Source organism: Periophthalmus magnuspinnatus, chromosome 20 (assembly GCF_009829125.3).
Source record: "Periophthalmus magnuspinnatus isolate fPerMag1 chromosome 20, fPerMag1.2.pri, whole genome shotgun sequence".
NCBI lineage: Eukaryota > Metazoa > Chordata > Actinopteri > Gobiiformes > Gobiidae > Periophthalmus > Periophthalmus magnuspinnatus.
The window spans coordinates 11,542,261-11,563,737 of record NC_047145.1 but is presented as its reverse complement, the minus strand read 5'-3'; the positions used below and the strand labels follow the sequence as shown (position 1 = coordinate 11,563,737).

Genomic DNA, 21,477 nt, shown 5'->3' with positions numbered 1-21,477 from the left:
CCAAAATGCAAGCATCCCTATTTATTGAGTTTAATAAGCACCTTTTCAAAACGTTACCGCCATGATAGTGCTAACACCTACTAGCATTCAGTCAGTGTACTTCCTGATTATCAGACAATAAAACACTTTATAATTACATGAGATAGTACAAAACAGATCTCAAATATATCTGTACTCGGCAAGATAAATTTTGCTCAAACACATGGGAAATAAACAGGTACGGGCTTTTTAAATCTATCTTCATGCTATATTAAGACTGTTGTGTTGCTTTAAGATTGTAAAATTTTAGTATGAATTAAATCATATCATTTGTCAGAAAGAACTGACAAAAGTAAGTAAAATGGAAAAAAAGCATACATTTCCAAATAAGGGTATATATAATATGGTCTTTTTGCATTTTTGTGTGTAAATTTACAATCATTTACATTTGTGTGTCCTCAACTTATACATTTTAAAGACATATTTTTAACACATTTCTACACAATTGACATCATATCGTCATTGTCAAGATACTCAAGATAGAAAAAATATCTATATTTTAATTCTTTTCAATATCATTAGTTAAAACTGCAGCCAAGGATCCCGCTACCTCCCTCGCTCATTAAGTGCATAATAGATGAATTGCTTCTCACTAGTCATTTGCATGGAAATAACAAACCAATTATAAGATGCCGTTTTAATAAGGACACATGAGGACTGGGCTGTGGGTTGCCAAAGCAGAGTTGGCACATCTCCCCCTGTACCACCATAACTGTAGTCAGATGTATAGACTTGTTAGCAGTGGCAGAAGAAGTACTCAAGTAAAAGTATCACATGAAAAAAACATTGAAGTACCTGTTTAAAGAGGTACTTAAAGAGTAGAAAGTAAAGGTAATTTGGACAGTATGAGATCTATTAAAACGCTAATTGTGGTGACTTTAATAATGAATTGTAATGAGGAAAAACAATTGAATCTATTTCATAATTCTTCTATTCTGTTTCTATTTGTATATTTCTGTTAGCTACAGTGAATACTATGAACATGCTAAAAATAAATCCCATAGAGCCATTTTAGCAACTTGAAGTAAAGTACAGATACCTGCTTGCACATGCAGTGAAGTAAGTACAGTACTTTTTTGTCAAATCTTGATGTTCTTTACAGTTACATGGTGGTGTGAGGATTATGTGAGTGTTGTAGACAATTCGGTAGTGTAGTGTAGTGCAAGTATTGCAAGTATTGTATTACAAGTTCTCCTTAAGTACACTGTGTTTCCAGTCACAAAAGTGTTAGGTTAACTATACTCCACAGTTTAAGGTGCTTGAAGGTTTTGCTTGTCTCCACTCAGATGTTATTGCAGAAAGAAAAAAATTCAAATCTGTCAACTGGACATGAAGTTGTTGGAGTGAAGACGTTTCGCTGCTCATACAAGCCGCTTCTTCAGTTCTGGTCAGATTGCTCGTGGACACTGCCTTATATCTAACTACACTGAAACTAACGCACTTATTGTGTACAGTTTCTGTTTGTAGTCCAGCTCAAATGAGATTGATAATGAGATTCATCAGACCTTGCCTACAAATATAAACTATATACAATAAGTGTGCTAGTTTCAGTGTAGTTAGCTCTTCCCTTCAGGTAGATATAGCAGTGTCCACCAGCAATCTGACCAGAACTTGGAGTGAAGACATTTCACTGCTCATTCAACAACTTTTTGTCCAGTTGACAGATTTAAATTTTTTCTTTTATGATGGATCATACCTGGACGAATGAGGTATTGCTCATACTATTATCACATTAAACATCTTATCTTTCCACAGCTCAAAAAATACCTTTTAAACATGTTAACTGCTGCCTCTCACAGATCTGACCTATAACAGACATTGTCTCCATGGATACTAAAATTGAAACATCAAAGTGACAAGAAAAGACCATGACTATTGCTGTTTCACATGCCTCATGTTTTAGTTTTATTTGATAACTTATGTCATCTGATTTTGTTGGTGTCCTGGTTTAGTGGTCTCTTAGTTCTGGTTTAGTCCATGTTTAGTTTTGCATCTACTCCCAATTTCAATCAAATGTGTGTGAAAGTGTGAATCTTTTCTCTCAAAATATCAAATCAATAGAATTTTATTTGTCCCCAAAGGGCAATTTAAGGATATTGAGCGGTAAAATACAATAATAACAGAAAGCTCAAACAAAACTCTCAGTGCAGCTCAACAGGCAGGGTCATCAGAAGTGTCCCTCCTCTGTGTCCTGAAGCCCGGGCATCCCAGCAGCCTTCAGGGGAGCCAGGTGAACTCTGGAGATACAACAGGAAAACCTCTGCTAAGCCTCACTCTGCTTTGTTGTTTCAGTCGGTGATGAAACACACCATTCCCTCGTGTTTCCTCTGGAGCATTTTCGGGTTGGTGTAGAAAGCCTGTTGCATTGTTGAAACAAGTCTGTAGCATTTCAGAGCTTGCTGGCCAGCATAGAAATCTCCAAGCAGGGTCGTTATGGATACAGGAAAAACTAATTGCTCAAATCACACAATCCAATAGTTCTTAACTTCTGTCAAGCTGCATTTCTTAGTTGGTCAAAATCCTCAAATATTAAGTTAAAACATAATATAACAAGAGCAGCCAACCATGACAAACACGAAAAACCTTTATGTTCCTCGATGATCAAATACATGCTGTACAATACATTTGAAAAACAAATTACTTTTTATACTTATAGCCTCTAAAAGTTAAAGCAATTTGTAAATTTGTCATTTTTCAAAATTCACTCTCAACAGTAGCACATTTCTTCTGTATTCTCAGTAGAATTGTGAAAGGAGCTCAAGTCTTATTAGGAGCCGCCAACGTCCCCTGGGCTCCATGTAGTTCACACAGGGACTTAATGGTTGCAAAATCTGTCACGCCAGGTTACCTTTGCCTTACCGAGCCAGCCACTATATTTTCATGTGGGCAGACTGGCTTTGTTCTAAGTCTGTGTGCTGATTGGTGAAACCGTGGAAGGAGCACTGGGCCAATTGTGAGTGATCTTCTCTAGAGAAATAAGTTTCCAAAGTCTCTAATTAATCCGAACCCAGGTCAGAGATGGCCAACGCCAATGTGTTTGATGAACCTTAGCATCCATTAGCATCAATACAAACTTTGTACAGAAGCAAACTAGCAGGGACAGTGCGTTTTATGTAGAGTTCAGTTGGAGTGCAAGGGTATGCTGGTGAAAAGGTGCACACCATGAGCACACAGCAACATGCCCAATTTGACAGAAAGAGAAAATGGGCAGTTTGAATGGAAATTTTCCCTTGGAGTGCTTTCCAGAACTTGCCTGGCAAATCCAAACTGATACCTTTGTGTGTTTTATACACAGAGATATCAGTCTGGTCCCCACGCACCTCCATCAGGTGTCGATGCAAGTGATACAAGTGACATGAAGCTCATTGGATACCATTGTAACATTTACAACACTTACAAATCTCATTAACATATTGCTCCTCTTATTGATTCAACAGAAATTTGCAAAGTTTTTCAGTTCCTTGTGATTTTTTTTTCCTTTTTCATAAGCAGCCATATTAATTTTGATACAGATGGACCACACGTGTCTCTTACTGGCTACTCCACTTGTCAATCATGCCCATCTGGACTCTGGGAGATTCAGCAGTGACCAAACGCACATCTACGTAAAGTATTGAAGTGTGTATTTTGGATCACAGGCAGAACAGCACTATGGAGTATGGAGCTGTTGAAAGGTATACAATTTGTTTACATTAAAAAATTCTAGTCCCTTTAGTCCCTAAACAGATGTGAAAAATAAGTAAAATAACAGTTGCAAAATGTTATAAGTCAAAATTGATGGATTTTGAAAATAATTTTGTCACACGTTTACATTTTTGCAAGGTACTCATTGTATTTTCAGATCCACCAATACAACAGTTATGAAATATTAACTAACAAATCACAATCTAACTTGTCAAATTTATTCTAAACTGTCATTACTCATAGAACATACATTACAGTTTATTCACAGAGTAGAAAAAACAAATCTGGCACTTTTTACCCTCTGCTAAGCACAGCATGTCTTCCAAAGTTGAAGAATCATTACTTATTCATTTGATTTGAAAGTGTGACAATTCCCAAGTCCCTTCGCTTTGAGAAGTAGCTTATTAACAGAGCATAATTAGCAATGTCTGATATGACCTAATCAGGAGGAAATTCAGTCTGTTGATACATACATACATGTTACAGTTAAGATAATGCAGTATACTAAAGGTGAACTATGAAAACTTTTTAGATGTGACACCACCTATTTATCTCCATGGAGACAAGTAGGTAGAGGCACGGTCAAAAATGTATGTTTTTCAATACATTTTTAAAGCAATGAAACACCTGTAATTGAATAAATGCAAGATAGACAGATATGTTTAATGTCAAACTGTGGAATATTCAAGGCAAAGCGATAAGATCTCCATGTAGACAAGCAAGTGGTTTATCCGTTGATATTTTCATTATGCAGTAGTAGGAGGAGTAGTAGTAGTAGTATTCTTCACCTCATTTACACTTTACAATGTACTAATTTTAAGTGCCAGTAACATTAAACCTTGAGGTACACCTGATGAAAAAAAAAATATATAAATGTGTTCTGCTTTTGGTTACACATGACACTATTCCACATTTTACAGCTTTAGAAGACATATTTAGATGTATATATTTCTATCTGTATTATTTATTAATGCAAAATATTTATTGAAAGTTATGTGATTTTTCTGTAATATGAAGTGAAGTGTAAAAATGCATCTAGGATGTGCTTAACTTGACTGAATTCCCACCACCCTCCAAACCACACGCTCCAGTGAAAGTTTCATTTGTTTTTATAGATAATGCATTCCCCTCTCCAGCTTTGTTTTAATGATCTGTTACATGCTTGCACAGTTCTCCCCTCATGTGGCAGTGTGCCACAAACTGTAAATACTTATGTACAAGTGACCAAATGTTCCATAAGGGAGCTTTATGGTGGGTACATGTCCTGCTATGGGATTTGGGCCCCATACAGCAGATGTGTGTCCATGTTGTAGTGTGTTTAAGGTTGCACTGTCAGCAAACTGGAGATATAGCATCTTACATGAAAGTGAAACAGTCCAGTGAGCCAAAGTCTACTTAACCCAGGTATCATAAACCACCCCAAAGTTATAATTCTGGATGTTTTGAAAGATGCTATAGAAAGTAAATTATATCCAATTTGGTAGAATGTATTACTTGGAAAATGTAGTAATTTTTCCTTAGTTGTCTGTAATAATTCATTCGTGTAGATATGATCCATAGTGAAAGAAAAATTCAAATCTGTCAGCTGGACAAAAATAAATCAATTTTTTCCTTATATTGCAGAAAGCAGCCATAAAGTGGCAGTACGGGTAACGCCATTCTAACCTGTGCAATAGCCAAGTACATATTTCAATATTAGGACTGAGTAATGAAAATGAATTATTACATGTTCAACAGCAGCATGATGGTAACATCTGACTAGCCAGATGTTACAGTGAACCATTGTACCATTGCAAACAGGTTACATTGGGTCATAAAGAAACCTCAAAGGACATGTACTTTCATGGAATTGCTTTTTTCAACATGCTTTCGTGTAATTTACAGTGGGAAGGAACCATGCTAACCAGTTATTGCTGTTGTAGTGAATGCAGTTTGAGTGAAGACATGCTATAGAATGAGTTCAGTGATGGATGGACTTTAAAATCATCTTTCTACCATGTTATAACACTGTTCCCTCGCCAAAAAAACATGCCTGAAGAGGTGTACTCTATGTATATTTCAGTAATTTAGCTGTCTCCCAGGCTGTATTCGAACCCTCTTTAAGGTTAGCTGCAAGAGTCTGTCCAATGCTCAGCCCACAAGTCATTTCGGCAAATATAGCATTTTCAAAATAATAAAAGGTAACGTCATGATCTAAAGATGTTATGTGTTATCAGTTAATACCCCATAGAAGTAAAAAAAAACCCTCTTTAAGCAGGATATATATATATATATTTTTTTATTTCCCTTGGCCTGGGAAGGGTTCTAATATAATGACTGCATGCAAGAAAAAGTTGTTGAATTATTAAGCCATATAATTGCATTTTTAAGCCTTGTTTTTTAAGCGCTTGTGCCAAATTTTGAACTGTGAGTGATGAACATGTTCCAAAATGAAGTTATCCCCACCCACTAAGTCTGTCACTCTGTTGGATGAGAACCATGTTCAAACTGCCTTTGACTGTCCTACACAATTGTCTCTCTGTCATAGCTCAACATCAAAGTCTCTGATTGGATTAAATTGTCTGCCGCTTCCATATGCCTTTTAAAATGTATAAGTAGTATCATATTTCCTGACCAAGAAGAAAAAAGTTGGATACAGATCCTTTAACAGGTTGCATTCAAGTGACATCACAACATTGTAGACTGCAAATATTGCGATTTAATAACATTTGAAGGTCATAAATTTGTAGGAGATTGACAGTTTTTGAAAGAAATATCCAAAGTTATATAGGTTCCTGCCTTCTATCTGAAATTATGCCTCAAATTCTAGAACAAAAACACAATCTTTACTTTTCTTTACCACTTAAACAACAAACTTGTTGTAATTATTGTAGAAGTAGTAGTACAGTACATCCATGTGTACCACAACATTACTTCAAAATTCCAGTCTACCTATTTTAAGTAACTTGATGTGTGGATGCTCTTCTTTGGCAGCTGATGTTAGATTCTGATTTGGCTGGAAAGCTCATTTTGAACATAAGACCGGACCAAAAAACATTGAAACAACTACTACTGAATATGTAACAGTCTGCATTCACACCTTAGTTGTACTCTATCCATGCAACCACACAACAATATGTTATGGAGACATTTGGACGGCAGCTATTGACTATTGTCAGGCTCGCGGACATCTAAATCTTCGCAGTCTAATTACGCCTGGATTGCCAACTGGAAATGAAAAGATTTGTATCTGTCTTCAGCCAAACCTAGAGGTGCTTGCTAATGATTTGATTTATGCAAAAAACAAAAAAAACAAAATGGTTGGCAAAATCCTTTCAGGCATCTTTTCAATCAAGGCACTGTCTGCCAAATGAGCGCTCCACTCAAAAGAGCCTCGAGTGCGTATTGTGGGGATCTGTGATGAGGTTGGCACCGGGTCTGAAAAGAAGAACCAATGTATAACCTCTGCAAGACGGAATCCTTCATATCGCCGTAATGGGTGTAATTTTGCACAGAAAGGACCAGTTAGGTTAAATTAGCCGTGACGTTCGCTAGCATGGGCAAAGAAAGAAAGTGTGAAGGTTAAAGGATACCGCAAGCTGACTTTTTGACATTTAAGGTCTATTGAAAAAAATTCTAACTGAGCTTTTGTCCAAATGCAATTGTAGACTTTTTCCGATTTGAAAGGAGTTCTCATGCACACCTGCGGAACAATGATTTTGCCGAAGAAAAAAATGCAACCGGATAGCTACTCGCCAACAGTGGAATCTATTTGAAGTGTACAATGAGTCACTGTGATGTCTGAAAATTCCCTGCTGTGTCCACCACCTTCTCATTCACGACACCCAGGGAGAAGGAGAAAAAGAAATGAGATTTGAGCCATTAGCTATTTCCCCCCCCCGTACTTCTCTCTGATGTTGGACCATGGCAGAGAAACAACTGACTGGGATGGTCACATGCAGTTGTTTCCAAATGGTTCTCATCCAACAAAGTCTGTCCCTAGAAGTTGCTTCCTTATTGATTCTCTTTCCACCAAATTACTTCATTATTATTATGATATTTCATATACATTTTAATGCATTGGACTTATATAGCGCCCCAGGACACTAAAAGCTCTTTACAGTCTATTATTCATTCTTTCTAAACTCAGTGGTGGTAAAATACTACTGTAGCAAACTGACAAAGGCGTAGAAGTAGCGTCAGTTGGACCAGGCTGGGTGTTGGAATGGTCTTCGGCTGCCAATCTGTGCCATTGGCCCCTCCGTCCACCACCCACACTCACACGGACACAAAATACTACGCAATGTGGGTGAATTGTCTTCCCTAAGGACACAACCACTCAACTTTGTCTGAGTGGCAATCAGTCCTCTCACCTTCGGGTTGGGGGACCACTGCTCGAACCACTGAGCCACTACCAACCCAATCATGTTAATTTCCTGAAGGATAAGAAATAAAAGTCAGGTACACAAATTACCAGGCCTATCAACATGAAACAAAAACTGCCACAAAATTCAACATCTTCCCTGTCAACCTAAATAAACAAAAGTGAAACCGGATAGTTAGTCTCCAACAGCGGAATCTATTTGAAGTGTACAGTGAGTCACCGTGATGTCTGAAAATGTCCTGCTGCTTCTACCACCGTCTCATTCAAGACACCCAGCGGGAAGTAAAAAAAGAAACCAGCTAGCTTTGAGCAATTAGCCATTTTTTTCCCTCCATCCCAGTCTATCTACCGATGCTTGGACGCTTCCCCAAATTCATATATGCAATTTTAAGTTTATTTTCGAACTAAAGGTCTGAAATCTCTTGACCTCCACAGACCGCAAACAGCCCAATTAACGGATAAGAAGGTGAGGGAGGGCAGACCTTATAACCATGCAATTACCTAGAGTTGCAACGAAAGCAGACACCCACGCGACTAACTGTAAGGAGGTAGTGTTCTGCCAATAATGGTGACCAAGGGACACAAAATCCTTTTTTTTTTTTTTTTTTCAAATTTGGTTGTAGTAGCCTTGTTTATACATTTCAAATAACTTTCTTTGGCTGCCGTTCTGCAATGTTCTCTCCTCTTTGCTCACAATTGGTTGGGACCCCTGGGGTGAGGGATGGGGTGGTTTTCTGGTGACTGGAGCAAAGCATGGAATCATACAGCATAATATATGTACGGAAGGCATTGATTTTTAATAGATACACAGCAGTACATGAGAGCTTGTTTGATAAGATATCTTGGGTTTATACCAGCCAGCAAGTACAACAAATATAATTATGGTCATTAGGATGGATAAACAAACCATGCTATTTCAGTTCAAATAATTGATGGGATGAATCAGTCATTACCACCTTGTTTATTGTTCCCCAAAGATTGCAATTCTTGTTTACAAATGGATAATGGCGATTACTTTTTATGTTTGCTTGTAAAAGGTGGCTATATAATTATGTGTTTCATTTCACACCTTGGAAAACAATAAGGTAAGTAATACAAAAATAGTAACTGTTTTGCAGAATATTAAAAAGGGTGCTTATACCAATAGAATATTTATTTGAGTTGGTAGCTTATATTAAAGGCGCACCATGTAACTTTTCTGGTATATACAAATAACTAAAGGAAAGCTGAATGGTGTATTGATTTTGCTGATAATAATTACAAAAACATTGGACATGTTCGCCAAGTTGTTTATGTTTGGTGATTTGGTTCTCAAGACTAGTAACCCGTCAGAAAAAAGAAAGCGCCTCATGAGTCTCTGATTTGCGTTGCCAGTTTCAATGCAGTTGGTTTAAACCTAAAAGGACTCAGATCTGAATCGTCACCAGTGCTAATTCAGCCTCTGCAGCTCAGTGATTGAATTCTGGAGGTTCTGAGCTTTCCCATGGCCTGTCCATATACTGAGAATGAGAATAAAAATGCGTATGGCACTGGCAACCCAGGTTCAGTTGTGATTAAAACAAAGCTACATGCTGTTCTTGGTTAGTAACATGTGTCACTTACTCATGAGAGATGGGGACTGACCAACAAAAGAATTGGGTGGGGACAAGTAGACAGCATATATCAGTCTTTGAGCATAAAATTCCATTTAACAGAAAAGCACAAAATCACAACTATTTCCATTGTAGCACATCACAATTTCATATTTATATCACCGATCTCCTAAATACAGCTTCTACAGCCTATAAAAACATTATTCAGAAGACGGTGTCCTCCTCCGCTCCTCCATACCATGGCGTCAGTCGAACCAGGCTTGGTCTTGGGATGGTCTTCGGCTGCTCTGGCTCCATCGGCTCCTCTGGCTCCTCTAGCATCATCTCAAAGGAATCTAGTGAACTCAGAGACCCTGTTGGTGATCCCTCTCCCTCAAATGCATATATCCTGACGCGATCATAAGGAGGTACGTGGGGGTCCTGGTCGGCCTCTTCCAAGCGATCCAAAATGAACTGCCTGAACACTTCGTCTTCTGGTCCGATAAGGTGCGAATGCCTTAATGACATTCGAATACTAGCACGTACCTCCTCTCTTCTCAACCTCCTCTCTCTCCTTTTTGGGTGTTGGCGTAGCGGGACTATCGGCTGACAGAAGTCCACTCGGGTCCCCCTGGTGGTGTCCCCGTAGTACAGCACTTTCTGGGACACGGTTTCAGGCAGGTCCAGTTCTTTCATCTCGGTGGCATCTTGCTGCTTTTGACGGTGCCGTTTCAGGATCAACAGCAGCACTGACAGCACTGGGGGAACAGAACAGCGGGCGATCATTAGCATTAGCGTAAAACACAACCATGAGCCCATGAGCCCAGCGCCAGAGACCACGCGGGGGGCGGATGGAGCCGAGGTAACAGCAATGTTAGAAAATGAAAAGAATACTAACGCGAGAGTTAGATTAATTATCTTCTAACCTTTTCATGCATTACTCATCAGGAATCACCTGATATGATAGCACATGTGGATGGCTAATTGATTTCTTTGAGATTCTGCAATGTCAGTGATGCCAGCTCTATTTCTGTAATTTTATTTAGATGTCAAAAAGTACACATTTTAAATGCACATATATATATATATATATATATATATATATATATATTAGAAATAGTTAATTGTTTTGTTAAGCGTATGCAAAAATCTATATATTGACAAAACAATTTCATGTAGCTGTACCATGTACCACCACCGACTGGACTGAATGAATAATGCACACGTTTGTAAAGCAATTTGAGCAGCAGGAAAAGCGCTATATAAGACTAATGCAGCATTATTATTATTATTATTATTATTATTATTATAGTCTGTCCCCATCTTAAATAGTGCAGATAATCATTGATGTAATTAGAATAAAATGGTTTTAATTGCTGTAAGTTATAATTTCAGTTTATTATTGGTCCTGACGTGTAATAAATGTCACAAATAAGTCTTATTTTGAAAAGACATTAGTTTCACTTTCCTTTTATGGACTTGATTTTTGTTACTTGCTGTGGCATTAGTCACATTTTTTCTTCAGACTCTCAGACCCATGAATAGTATGCTGTGAAATGTATTCTTAGACATTTATAAAAAGGATATATACAATTAATAAACCTAAATTGGCCTTCTAGTACATTATGAAGCTGCAGTATACAAAAATGTGTATAGTTGAACCGTTTTCCCTACTTAGAACTGCATGAAAAGGTTAACCAAAACTTAAAGTGGAACTAAACACTAAATGAGCATTTTGATACTAAACTCTGTACATTGTATTTTAATAATATTTTGCAATGTAGTCCTTTTTGACAATTTCAGTGCAAACTAGGTCAAAAACTGAGCCTGTGCTGCCTCCAGTGGCCACTGCAATTTCACTGCAAGTACTATGTGACATCAGTCAGGGCTGCCTGATTGAAGTCAGGTGTTTCTGATTACAAACACCTGGCTGTAGGGGCGAAGTTTGAAGTGTGGACACCTGTTAGACCAATTACACTGTTTCTTAAACTGTATGTCCAGCCCCCGTCCCTCCTCCTCCCTCACTCTATTCTTTAGTTTACAGTTTACATCATGTGGTTGTGGGCGGAGTTCATGTGTTTACTCCCACTTTAAGAATTATTTTCATTGTCTCTACATTACCTCGAATGCTAAAACAAGATGCTACTACTAAGTGTTTACTTGGTCCTGGCAGAACGTTAGCGAAGCAGGTAGTGTCATTAATCTTTCATGTGATGGGCACACGGGCGACACTACACAGCTAAGGTCATAATTCAGCTCCTCACTATGCAAGCCCAGCCACATCCCCGGACGCCATAGCTACTGATGTATTGCAACCAATAGACTCATTAGCTGCCATCATTACACTGCGAGCGCTCAGCATTTTAAGCTGGTGTTAAAGCCACACTGTGAGTTTAAAACGGGGGGATTGGAATGGAAGATGGAGATGAGTGAAAGTAAAGTCCTTCTTGGTGAATATTTGTACTTGCCCGATACGCTGTGATGTAACTGCTCTAGCCCCACACTGGAAGAGAATAGGCTTTTAACACAGAAATCACAGACACTTTTTATGTGTTGGCTAATTACAGAAATGCTCTGAAGGACTAGCAGAATTTTGGTGTTGGGGCTATGACACTAGCCTTAATTCAAGTTGGAAATCAGAGCTGGAATGGCTCACATTGATATGGGTAACTTTTAGGACTACAGTCTATTTTTTTTACAATTATCTCAAACTATTCTGGCCAACTTTGATGAATGAGTTTGAAATAATACAATCATTCTTCCCGTGAATTTTATTAACAAAAGTGAAATAATTTCTGGTATTCTAATGTGTTCTCAAAGTTAAAGTGAATTTAATATTCCACATTTAAATTTAAAGGTACAATATCCAACACTCTGATAGGGGTGTGGTGTCAGTTACATTTATTGCTCAAACATAAAACTCCACAATCTGACCCTCATGTCGACCTGGTGAGGTCAACCCCCTGTTGCCATGGAGATAGATCATTTACATTCCATACTTTGAAACACTTCAGAAATAACTTCTCTTCACTTAATGTCTTGTCTCCAGATTTTTGCCTGGCATGGAATGTTCCACAGTATGGCATTTCACTTGATCTATCTCCATTAAGACAATCAGGTTACTCCACCAGGCCAAGTTACAGATCAGATCTGTGGAGTAATGACCCTGCTCACAGTAAGAATGCATGTGTTTAAAGATATTTTGCTGACTAGAAATTAGTTTAGTTTAATGGCATACTGCGGAGCATTCCAAGCAAACCAGTACATCTCCATGGAGACAAGAAGGTGGCAGAATTGTTATATAATGCACCTATTTATCTATTTATATTTGTAGTTATGTAGTGTATTGTGGTTCCATACCTGTTAGAGTGACCAGACTAACCAGGAGTCCCAGTAGTGTCTGCAGGCTGACCCCCATGGACAATGCCAGTGCCTCCACCCCACTGCTGGGACAGTGACCCGCGGGTTGGCAGCTGCACACGCTGATGGTCAGGGTGCTGGTGCTGGAGAGCGCGGGGCTGCCGCTGTCCGACACCACCACCGGGAGGAGGTAGTGACTCCGGTCTTTGCGGGTAAACGTGCTGCGCCGGGCCACAATACCTGCTGTGTTATCTGTGTGGAGAAAGTTAAAACAGGTTGGGGGTGCAAACTCTGCTCTGACTATTGCTTTATGGTCTGGTGTCCTTGGGCAAAACACTTCAGCCATGTTGCTTATGTATGATTGTGGATTGATTGGTGATGATTCTAGGTTGGCAGCTTACCACCGTCCAGTATGGAGTACATTTAATTATGTTGGCTGTACTCTGTGAGGCTTGTAAAGTGCAATACTAATTATTAGACATTTGTTAAATATTGAACAAATTTTGTTCAAAGTTGCAAGCACATTATTGTAGCCATAACTGCCATAACTAGGCCCACACATTTTTAGGAATAATAATAGGCTCTGTGCACATAAACACACTAGCTAGCTCACTGTGTCTCAAAGCTAAAATCCCAAAACATAAAATTACCCTCTTAAAATTCATATTAATTAAAATAAAGAAGATCCAATTATTTTTTATATTTTGGTAGTTCAGTTTGTGGCATTGTTTTAATATTTATCACGCCTCAAATTCAGCGTTAGCGTTAGCACTGGGACACAAACATCTCTGTTAACATATTGTCAGTGACATCGACCAGCAGCTCTCTGTCCACTGCCTGATCTTTAAGTATTTATACATTTTAACATGACTCGGAAAAAGCTCATAGAGATACAAATGGACAAAAAGTAGTCTGCACAGAGCCAATTGCAATAGTTCCCACAAAAATTGCAATTTGACTTTTTTCTGAAATAATGCAGCCCTAGTGGTCTACTCATTGAGAGAAGACTGAAATAAGATTTTTTCTTTTTTTTTTTTTTTTCTTTTCTGTGCAGAGGAAATTTTATTAACTAAATAATTGCAGCCTTTGTAATGTGATAATTGCGCCGACTCAAATTGCGATTTATTATGCAGGCCTACCAACCACTACTAATGAACCATCATACTTGTTATTCTTACATAGTGTAATTATGTGACATTTTGTGTTTAGTTCAGAATTTACATCTTTTTTTGTTCTGGCTGTTTATGGGTTGTTAATGTAACTGACAAATAGGACCTTCATCAACTTGTCGGCATAGCAACCAAGTCTCACAAACAAAAGCAGTTAGTTGGAGACTGGCTCTAGTGAGTTGACTGCTGTTGTTTTGCTCTTGTTTTGGCGTGGGCTATGGCCTACAGTAGCCATTGTGTTCAGAAAATTAAACAACCAGAAAAGATTTGGTATATTTCCTTACACCAGAATGCTACAATAGGGAATGTGGGTAAACTCTTACTCAAGCATGGGTTGAAGTTGGAATCAATCCCAGGGACTGCAGATGGAAAGTAGCAATAGGTAAATCTGGTACAAATCATCTTTTTCTGTTGTAAGATTAATTAATTTCTAAATGGGCCCTGACAAATAAAGAATAACGAAAGAAAGAACCCCCAGCCTTCCAATTATAAGACTTAAATTACAAAAAACTTCTTTTACTACAAGAAAAAGGCCAAATAACATCAGTTTACCATTACCACATTTTGAAAACCAGACTGACTGCTAATGATGACAACTTCTTATTCATGAATGCTAGCTAAGCCCTATAAACTGTATGTCTATATAGGACCAGATGGTTTGGGGGAAACAATTGGGTAGAATTATAAACACAATGAATGCACGGCGTAAAAGTTTGCAGCAGTTTTGCGAGACTCATCAATGCACTAAACAATAACTGTACAATATGCCTGGTGGCGTAGGGATCCAATTATTCAGTGTGTGTTTCTTCGTTCATTATGTAGCCGTGCGCTCTGTCCCCGTGCGCATACATTTCATTATCAGCCGCATCGCTCTGCAAATTTAACAACGCATTTGAATCAATATTAACAGGCCGTTCGGGTTGTATATATTGTTTCTTTTATTTAACTAAAAGTAAACTGCAGGGGCGTTATATAGCAGGCAAAGTGAACCTTCGCTACAGGTTGCAAAGCTTGTGGAAAGCATGATAAAATAATAAATGGAATTCATTAATTTGCGATATTTGTCTTGCTTCTGTACAGACATATTGTATAAGCTTTTCATGCGGTCAGAATATGTCCGCTGCGTGCTGTCTGGATCTAATTAGAAAGCATTTTGTTGTCCTAAAAACAGGAAGTGCTGGTCTTTTGCCATTGAAAAAGAAACGTTTCACTCCTTCGATGTTTTGTCTAGTTATCAGATTTTATATTTTTCTTTTGCTATGGATCAGACCTGGACAACTGATGGATTACACAGACATTTCCCACCACAGCAAAACTGCACACGTCCCTGAGAGTTGTGAAAATGGCTTATAAACTCATCACAGTGAATAATTAGCATGTTCAGAATGCAAAAGGTCAGTGAAGAATAACTTTGGACCACTGCAAATATGTTCAAGTTTTAAGACGGCACTTAAAACTGAGAACAGATTTATTAGTTTTAGTTTTGGATGGAGCTCATTCTCCTCTGTTATACTTCATATTTATCCCTTATTACATCTACAGATATCTAGTTATTTCTTCATATAGATACCCACTACATCTCTGAACATCCAAAACTCCTAACATGAACTGTCTTTCAACTTTCATTTCACTTTAATTCAATTTCATTTTTCATTTTTTTCTAATATTCATACAGGGACAGTTCTTTGATTGTATACCTGCCTTGTAATGCTGTATTGCGTTGTATTGTGCATTACCTTGGTTGTCTCGGATGGTGAAGTTGGGGTTGATGTGCTTGTCAGGGACCATAGAGAAGTAGAAATGGTGTCCTTCGGCTGGTTCATCTGGATCCACAGCATTGAGCAGCTGAATGAGCTACAACAAAGGGACAAAACATGGAACAAAGTTGCACTCGGGCGCTGGGTACAAGTAATTAAATGCTATTATTACTATTAATTATTGAAGATCAGGCTTATAAAAATGGCTCTACAATGTTTTCTTTCTTTTATCCATTTCTGATGGTTTTGTTTCTCCTACCTATTTTACACATTATCCAACATGTAAACATTAACTTTACTTGCCATGTCTGTCATGTATAGAGACAGAAACCGACAGACAGAAGCGGAGAGATTGAGAGAGAGACAGAGAGAATGAGAAACAGTGACAATGAGAGAGACAGAGAATGAGAGACAGAGAATGAGAGAGAGAGCAAACGAGAGACAGAGAACGAAACAGAATGAGAGAGAGAGAACAAGAGAGAGACAGAATGAGATACAGAATAAGAGACACAGAGAAAGAGACAGAGAAAACGAGAGACAGAAATTGAGAGACAGAAATTGAGAGACGGAGAGAATGGGAGACGGAGAGAATGGGAGATGGAGAGAATGGGAGATGGAGAGAATGGGAGACGGAGAGAATGGGAGACGGAGAGAATGAGAGACGGAGAGAATGAGAGACGGAGAGAATGAGAGACGGAGAGAATGAGAGACGGAGAGAATGAGAGACGGAGAGAATGAGAGACGGAGAGAATGAGAGACGGCGAGAATGAGAGACGGCGAGAATGAGAGACGGCGAGAATGAGAGACGGAGAGAATGAGAGACGGAGAGAATGAGAGACGGAGAGAATGAGAGAGACATACAGAACAAGAGAGACAGAGAAAAAGATACAGAATGAGAGAGAGAAAGACAGAGAATGAGAGCGAAACAGAGAGAGACGACCTGTAATTTGGCCTGGCGGCATTACCTGCTTAAATAAACTAAATAAACTACCCTAAACCAGAAGTTTTCCACAGTAAAGTATAGTTTGTTTTGGGACACTATTATTGAGCTACAACTGAATTAAAATTATAAGGTTGCAATTTTGGGAGGACAATAATTTCCTCCACAAACAAAAAAAAAAATCCTATTTTACTTTGCATGAAAACTGCTAACACTGTAGTTTAGCATGTTGTGAACTGTGAGCAGAATCCCATTGTTAAAATCTAATCGTAAAGCTTGTATTGCCTCCTCTCTTCTGCCGTCCGGTGAGCGATGGGGGGGAAGGGGGGCTTACTTCTCCGGCCTGGGTGCCCTCGCAGATGAAGGGCTGGTAGTCGTGGGCCAGTTGGGGCACGTTGTCGTTTACATCCAGCACTCTGATGAAGACCACGGAGGAGGAGGACAGATGAAGCTGCACTGAGAAAGTCAACACACACTTTAGCCCAGCGCAGTGCTAGCATGCATCACTAACGCTACGGCTAAAGAATACTCAGCACTGACAAATGTCGCCTTTACTCAATCCATTCTGGAGAGCTGAAGGCCTGAGCTGGCTAAGTGGTTATAGAGTTGTTACAGGCGGTTAGCAAGAGCGAAGAGGCAATTTAAGGTGAGTTAAATGCGTGCGGTAAAATAAACATCACAGAATAAGTATAAAAATCTATATAGAAGGATTACTTGAAAGAGAATCCGTAGAAATAATCTTGATGTGATCTGAATTTAACTCAAACTGTAGACAAAATTGCACGATAAATATGAAATTTACTGGTGAGGTGTGTATTGTTCAGTGTAGGCCAACGTTTCCAGCTATAACTTCATATTGTTACACTGATGATGTTATCTGAGGAAGGTCAGAGGAACCGCAACCTTGTACTAATAAATGTGAACAAGAATGCAGAAATCTTCTTAAGAACTACACTGATGATCAAACCTGATACAGCTGTTCATATAAGATTCACCAAAAATACAAAAAACAACAAAAAAACAAAACAGGAGTGAGTTAGTACAGTTGCAGCTCCGGGTATACGGACACTTCAGGGTAATGCAAAAAACACTTTGCAGGGGTTAAGACCAAGTATTCGTATATTAATATTCACTCATGGTACCTTCAATGTCTGAGTTGATACTATATTTGGAGTTTTGATAAATGCTATGAGTATAGTTTTGTGCAATACAGTGGTCCCTCGCTATATTGCAGTTCACCTTTCACGGTCTTGCTGTTTCGCAGATTTTTTTTGGTACAATTTTGCATGATTTTATTTTAATTTTTTTCACGTATGTCCTTCATCCTGATTGACTAAGGGACTGCACCGACAAATTTCAGAAAGGCTTTGGACTTAAGTGTTTCTCTGCACGGAGAGGCACCTCTGCAGATATTGCTGGAGCAGAGGCACGTGAACAACACATTTAAAGTGATCATCGAGGAATAGGGATATAATATATGAAGGTTTGAACTTTGAGTGTTTAAACAAGAGAGAAATGTGAGAAATGTTAATACCTGCATGAGAAAAGTGTATAAAGTCTGTGGTGAGGGGGTTTACAGCCTTAAATCATATATAATAATTGTTAAAATAAAGCTGACTACTTCGCAGATTTTACCTATTGCGGGTTATTTTTAGAACGTAACCCCCGCGATAAACGAGGGACCACTGTATACAAGTTTTTAGATAGCTGGATAGAAAGATAGATATCAACAAGCTCTAAAACAGTTTGAAATAAAAGTAAATAACACAAAACAATAATACCAACTCCAGCTGACATAATAATGTTTTAAATGTTTTCCCACCAGGACTTACAATGTAATTTTCATATAGAAATAATAGTACTTTCATTACCTTGGCATGAGGAAATAATTCTGATAGAGCTCAAAATTGCTCTAAAACTCACCGTTACGCCATGGTGTTCCATTGAACGCCTTCATGCTGTCACTCCTTTTGTTCTTGGACCACTACTTTGTACTTCTACTTGAGTGATATTATCTTGAAGTAATGTTACTATTACTTAGGCGCAATCTTAGGCTACTCTACCTAGCTCTGATAATGAACCCTAAATTTTGATAAAAATAGCAAATAAACTTAGAGGGTCCACTACCTGGGTGATATGACATTACATATCGTGGGGACATGCCATTTCTCTTTTATCATTTCTAACCTGATTTTATCAATTATTACAGCAAATATATCATTAAATAGCGTTTCATTTGATACATTTATATTGCTGCACTAAAATATGTGTTTCTCATTTGTGACCTTTCAGTTAAATGGCCCTTAGAAATAAAGTTGGAGAAAAGTAAGCAATGGATTTTTTGTCAAACTTTTCAGACAATGGCTGAAAACATACTTTATTGTGGTATATCATGATATATATCGTTATCATGACATAAAATAATCCATATCGTGATCTATGATCTTTCCATATCGCCCAGCACTACTACCTGCGTGTCCAGTGAAGATGTTATTGCTTTGATTGTAATGTTTAGTATCTGATTTTCGATACTTTTGGCAACCCGAGTTCATGAAATACCGTTTAAATAATCTTTGTTTTGCCTTACATGTTTCTGTAGCTGTGATTGTGACGTTGTGCCAGTCCACAGTCTCTCGATCTAAGGCTCTCACCAGAGTCACCGTTCCATTGTGGGGGTCTATTTTGAACGCCTTCGCACTGTCACTCCTTTTGTCGATGGCGTATCTGGAAGAGAAGGTACCGAGATATTATTACGCAGGCCAGGTTTTTTCTCGGCAAACAAAACATTGCGATACCACAGGGAGATTAATTAGGCAAACTGGTTCTATTTTTCTTGTCCTTTTTTTTTCTCCGACGGATATCCAACAAAGAAGTAACAGCACAGGCGGCAACGACATGGCAACGTGGTCAAAACAACGACATGGCAACGTGGTCAAAACAAAGAGAGGTAAATACACATGCTGTGTTCAGATGCAGTCTGTCAAAATAAATTTTACTTGATGTCAGGCCATGGGAAAGCAGGAGGATAAGAAACAAAAGAGAATGTGTGTTGTTTCTCTGAATACTAAGAAAAGTTAACATTTTGGTTTTAAATTAACGTGGTGGTGTGAAATCAGTTATAATGAACTGAAGTGGGTATTTAACATCAGATTTACTAGAGTAACTTTTTTAGCAGCATACTTTTATCCCTACCTGAGTAATATTTGTATTGAAGTAACTCTTCAGTAAAAGTTTTGTTTACTCTTCCCACTGTGAGTAAGTCCACACATGATGATATTAAATTGAGTATTTGTGTTCGTTGCACCGCTCTTTCAGGTATAATGTAGTTTTCCTTATTTTTGTGGTACTGTACATCCTTTGAAAATAATAGATTTTGTCTACTTATTCATATGTAATATTGGTAACACTTTAAAATACGGTCCGGGACTTACGGTGGTAGTTAGTAGATACTTGACTGGTAGTTACGGTGGTACTTACAGTGGTAGTTTGTGGTACTTACAGTGGTACTTATAGTGGTACTTACAGTGGTACTTATAGTGGTACTTACAGTGGTACTTATAGTGGTACTTACAGTGGTAGTTTGTGGTACTTACAGCGGTACTTATAGTGGTACTTATAGTGGTACCAGAAGTGATACTTAGACTAATAACTACTGGTACTAGTACTGGTACTTACTGCAAAATCATATGAAGTGAATGGTATTAAAGAATATGGTGTTATTAGGCATATGAATCTTTGATTTCATTATACGTTCATAGAAAATACACAAGACAAAACACTGTGAAAACACAAACACTTTATTATGACAAATTTCACATTAATACGACAATCAGATTTAAAAGAAATTTCCAATAATGACAATAACAAATAAATGACACGTTTTAAATGAACATGACAGTGATACATACTGTAAAATATCAATACTTTAACTGCTATTTTAAAACGAGACATTATGGTACTTGCACTATTAATTACTGGTACTTACTGTAGTTTATACTGGTAATTACTAGTACTTTCCGTGGTACTTACTGCTGTATGTACTGGTAATTACCATAATAGTTACTATGGTAATTACCAGTACATACAGCAGTAAGTACCACGGAAAGTACTAGTAATACTATTTATACTGGTAATTACTAGTACTTTCCGTGGTACTTACTGCTGTATGTACTGGTAATTACCATAGTAACTATTATGGTAATTACCAGTACATACAGCAGTAAGTACCACGGAAAGTACTAGTAATTACCAGTATAAACTACAGTAAGTACCAGTAATTAATAGTGCAAGTACCATAATGTCTCGCTTTAAAATAGCAGTTAAAGTATTGATATTTTACAGTATGTATCACTGTCATGTTCATTTAAAACGTGTCATTTATTTGTTATTGTCATTATTGGAAATTTCTTTTAAATCTGATTGTCGTATTAATGTGAAATTTGTCATAATAAAGTGTTTGTGTTTTCACAGTGTTTTGTCTTGTGTATTTTCTATGAACGTATAATGAAATCAAAGATTCATATGCCTAATAACACCATATTCTTTAATACCATTCACTTCATATGATTTAGCAGTAAGTACCAGTACTAGTACC

General features: G+C 37.9%; 1 protein-coding gene across 1 annotated transcript in view; it reads right to left on the bottom strand.

The window, feature by feature from the left end:
• Window positions 1-9,716: 9,716 nt before the first annotated feature.
• LOC117388693 (cadherin-7-like) overlaps window positions 9,717-21,477 on the bottom strand; it is a 54,153-nt gene continuing 42,392 nt past the window's right edge. Inside the window, exons 9-13 of the mRNA XM_055230098.1 lie at window positions 19,471-19,607; window positions 17,218-17,339; window positions 15,923-16,040; window positions 13,018-13,269; window positions 9,717-10,415 (exon numbers count right to left, since the gene is read on the bottom strand). Of these exons, the coding sequence (XP_055086073.1) occupies window positions 9,883-10,415; window positions 13,018-13,269; window positions 15,923-16,040; window positions 17,218-17,339; window positions 19,471-19,607 (1,162 nt within the window). The 3' untranslated portion in view covers window positions 9,717-9,882. The remainder of the gene's footprint in view (window positions 10,416-13,017; window positions 13,270-15,922; window positions 16,041-17,217; window positions 17,340-19,470; window positions 19,608-21,477) is intronic.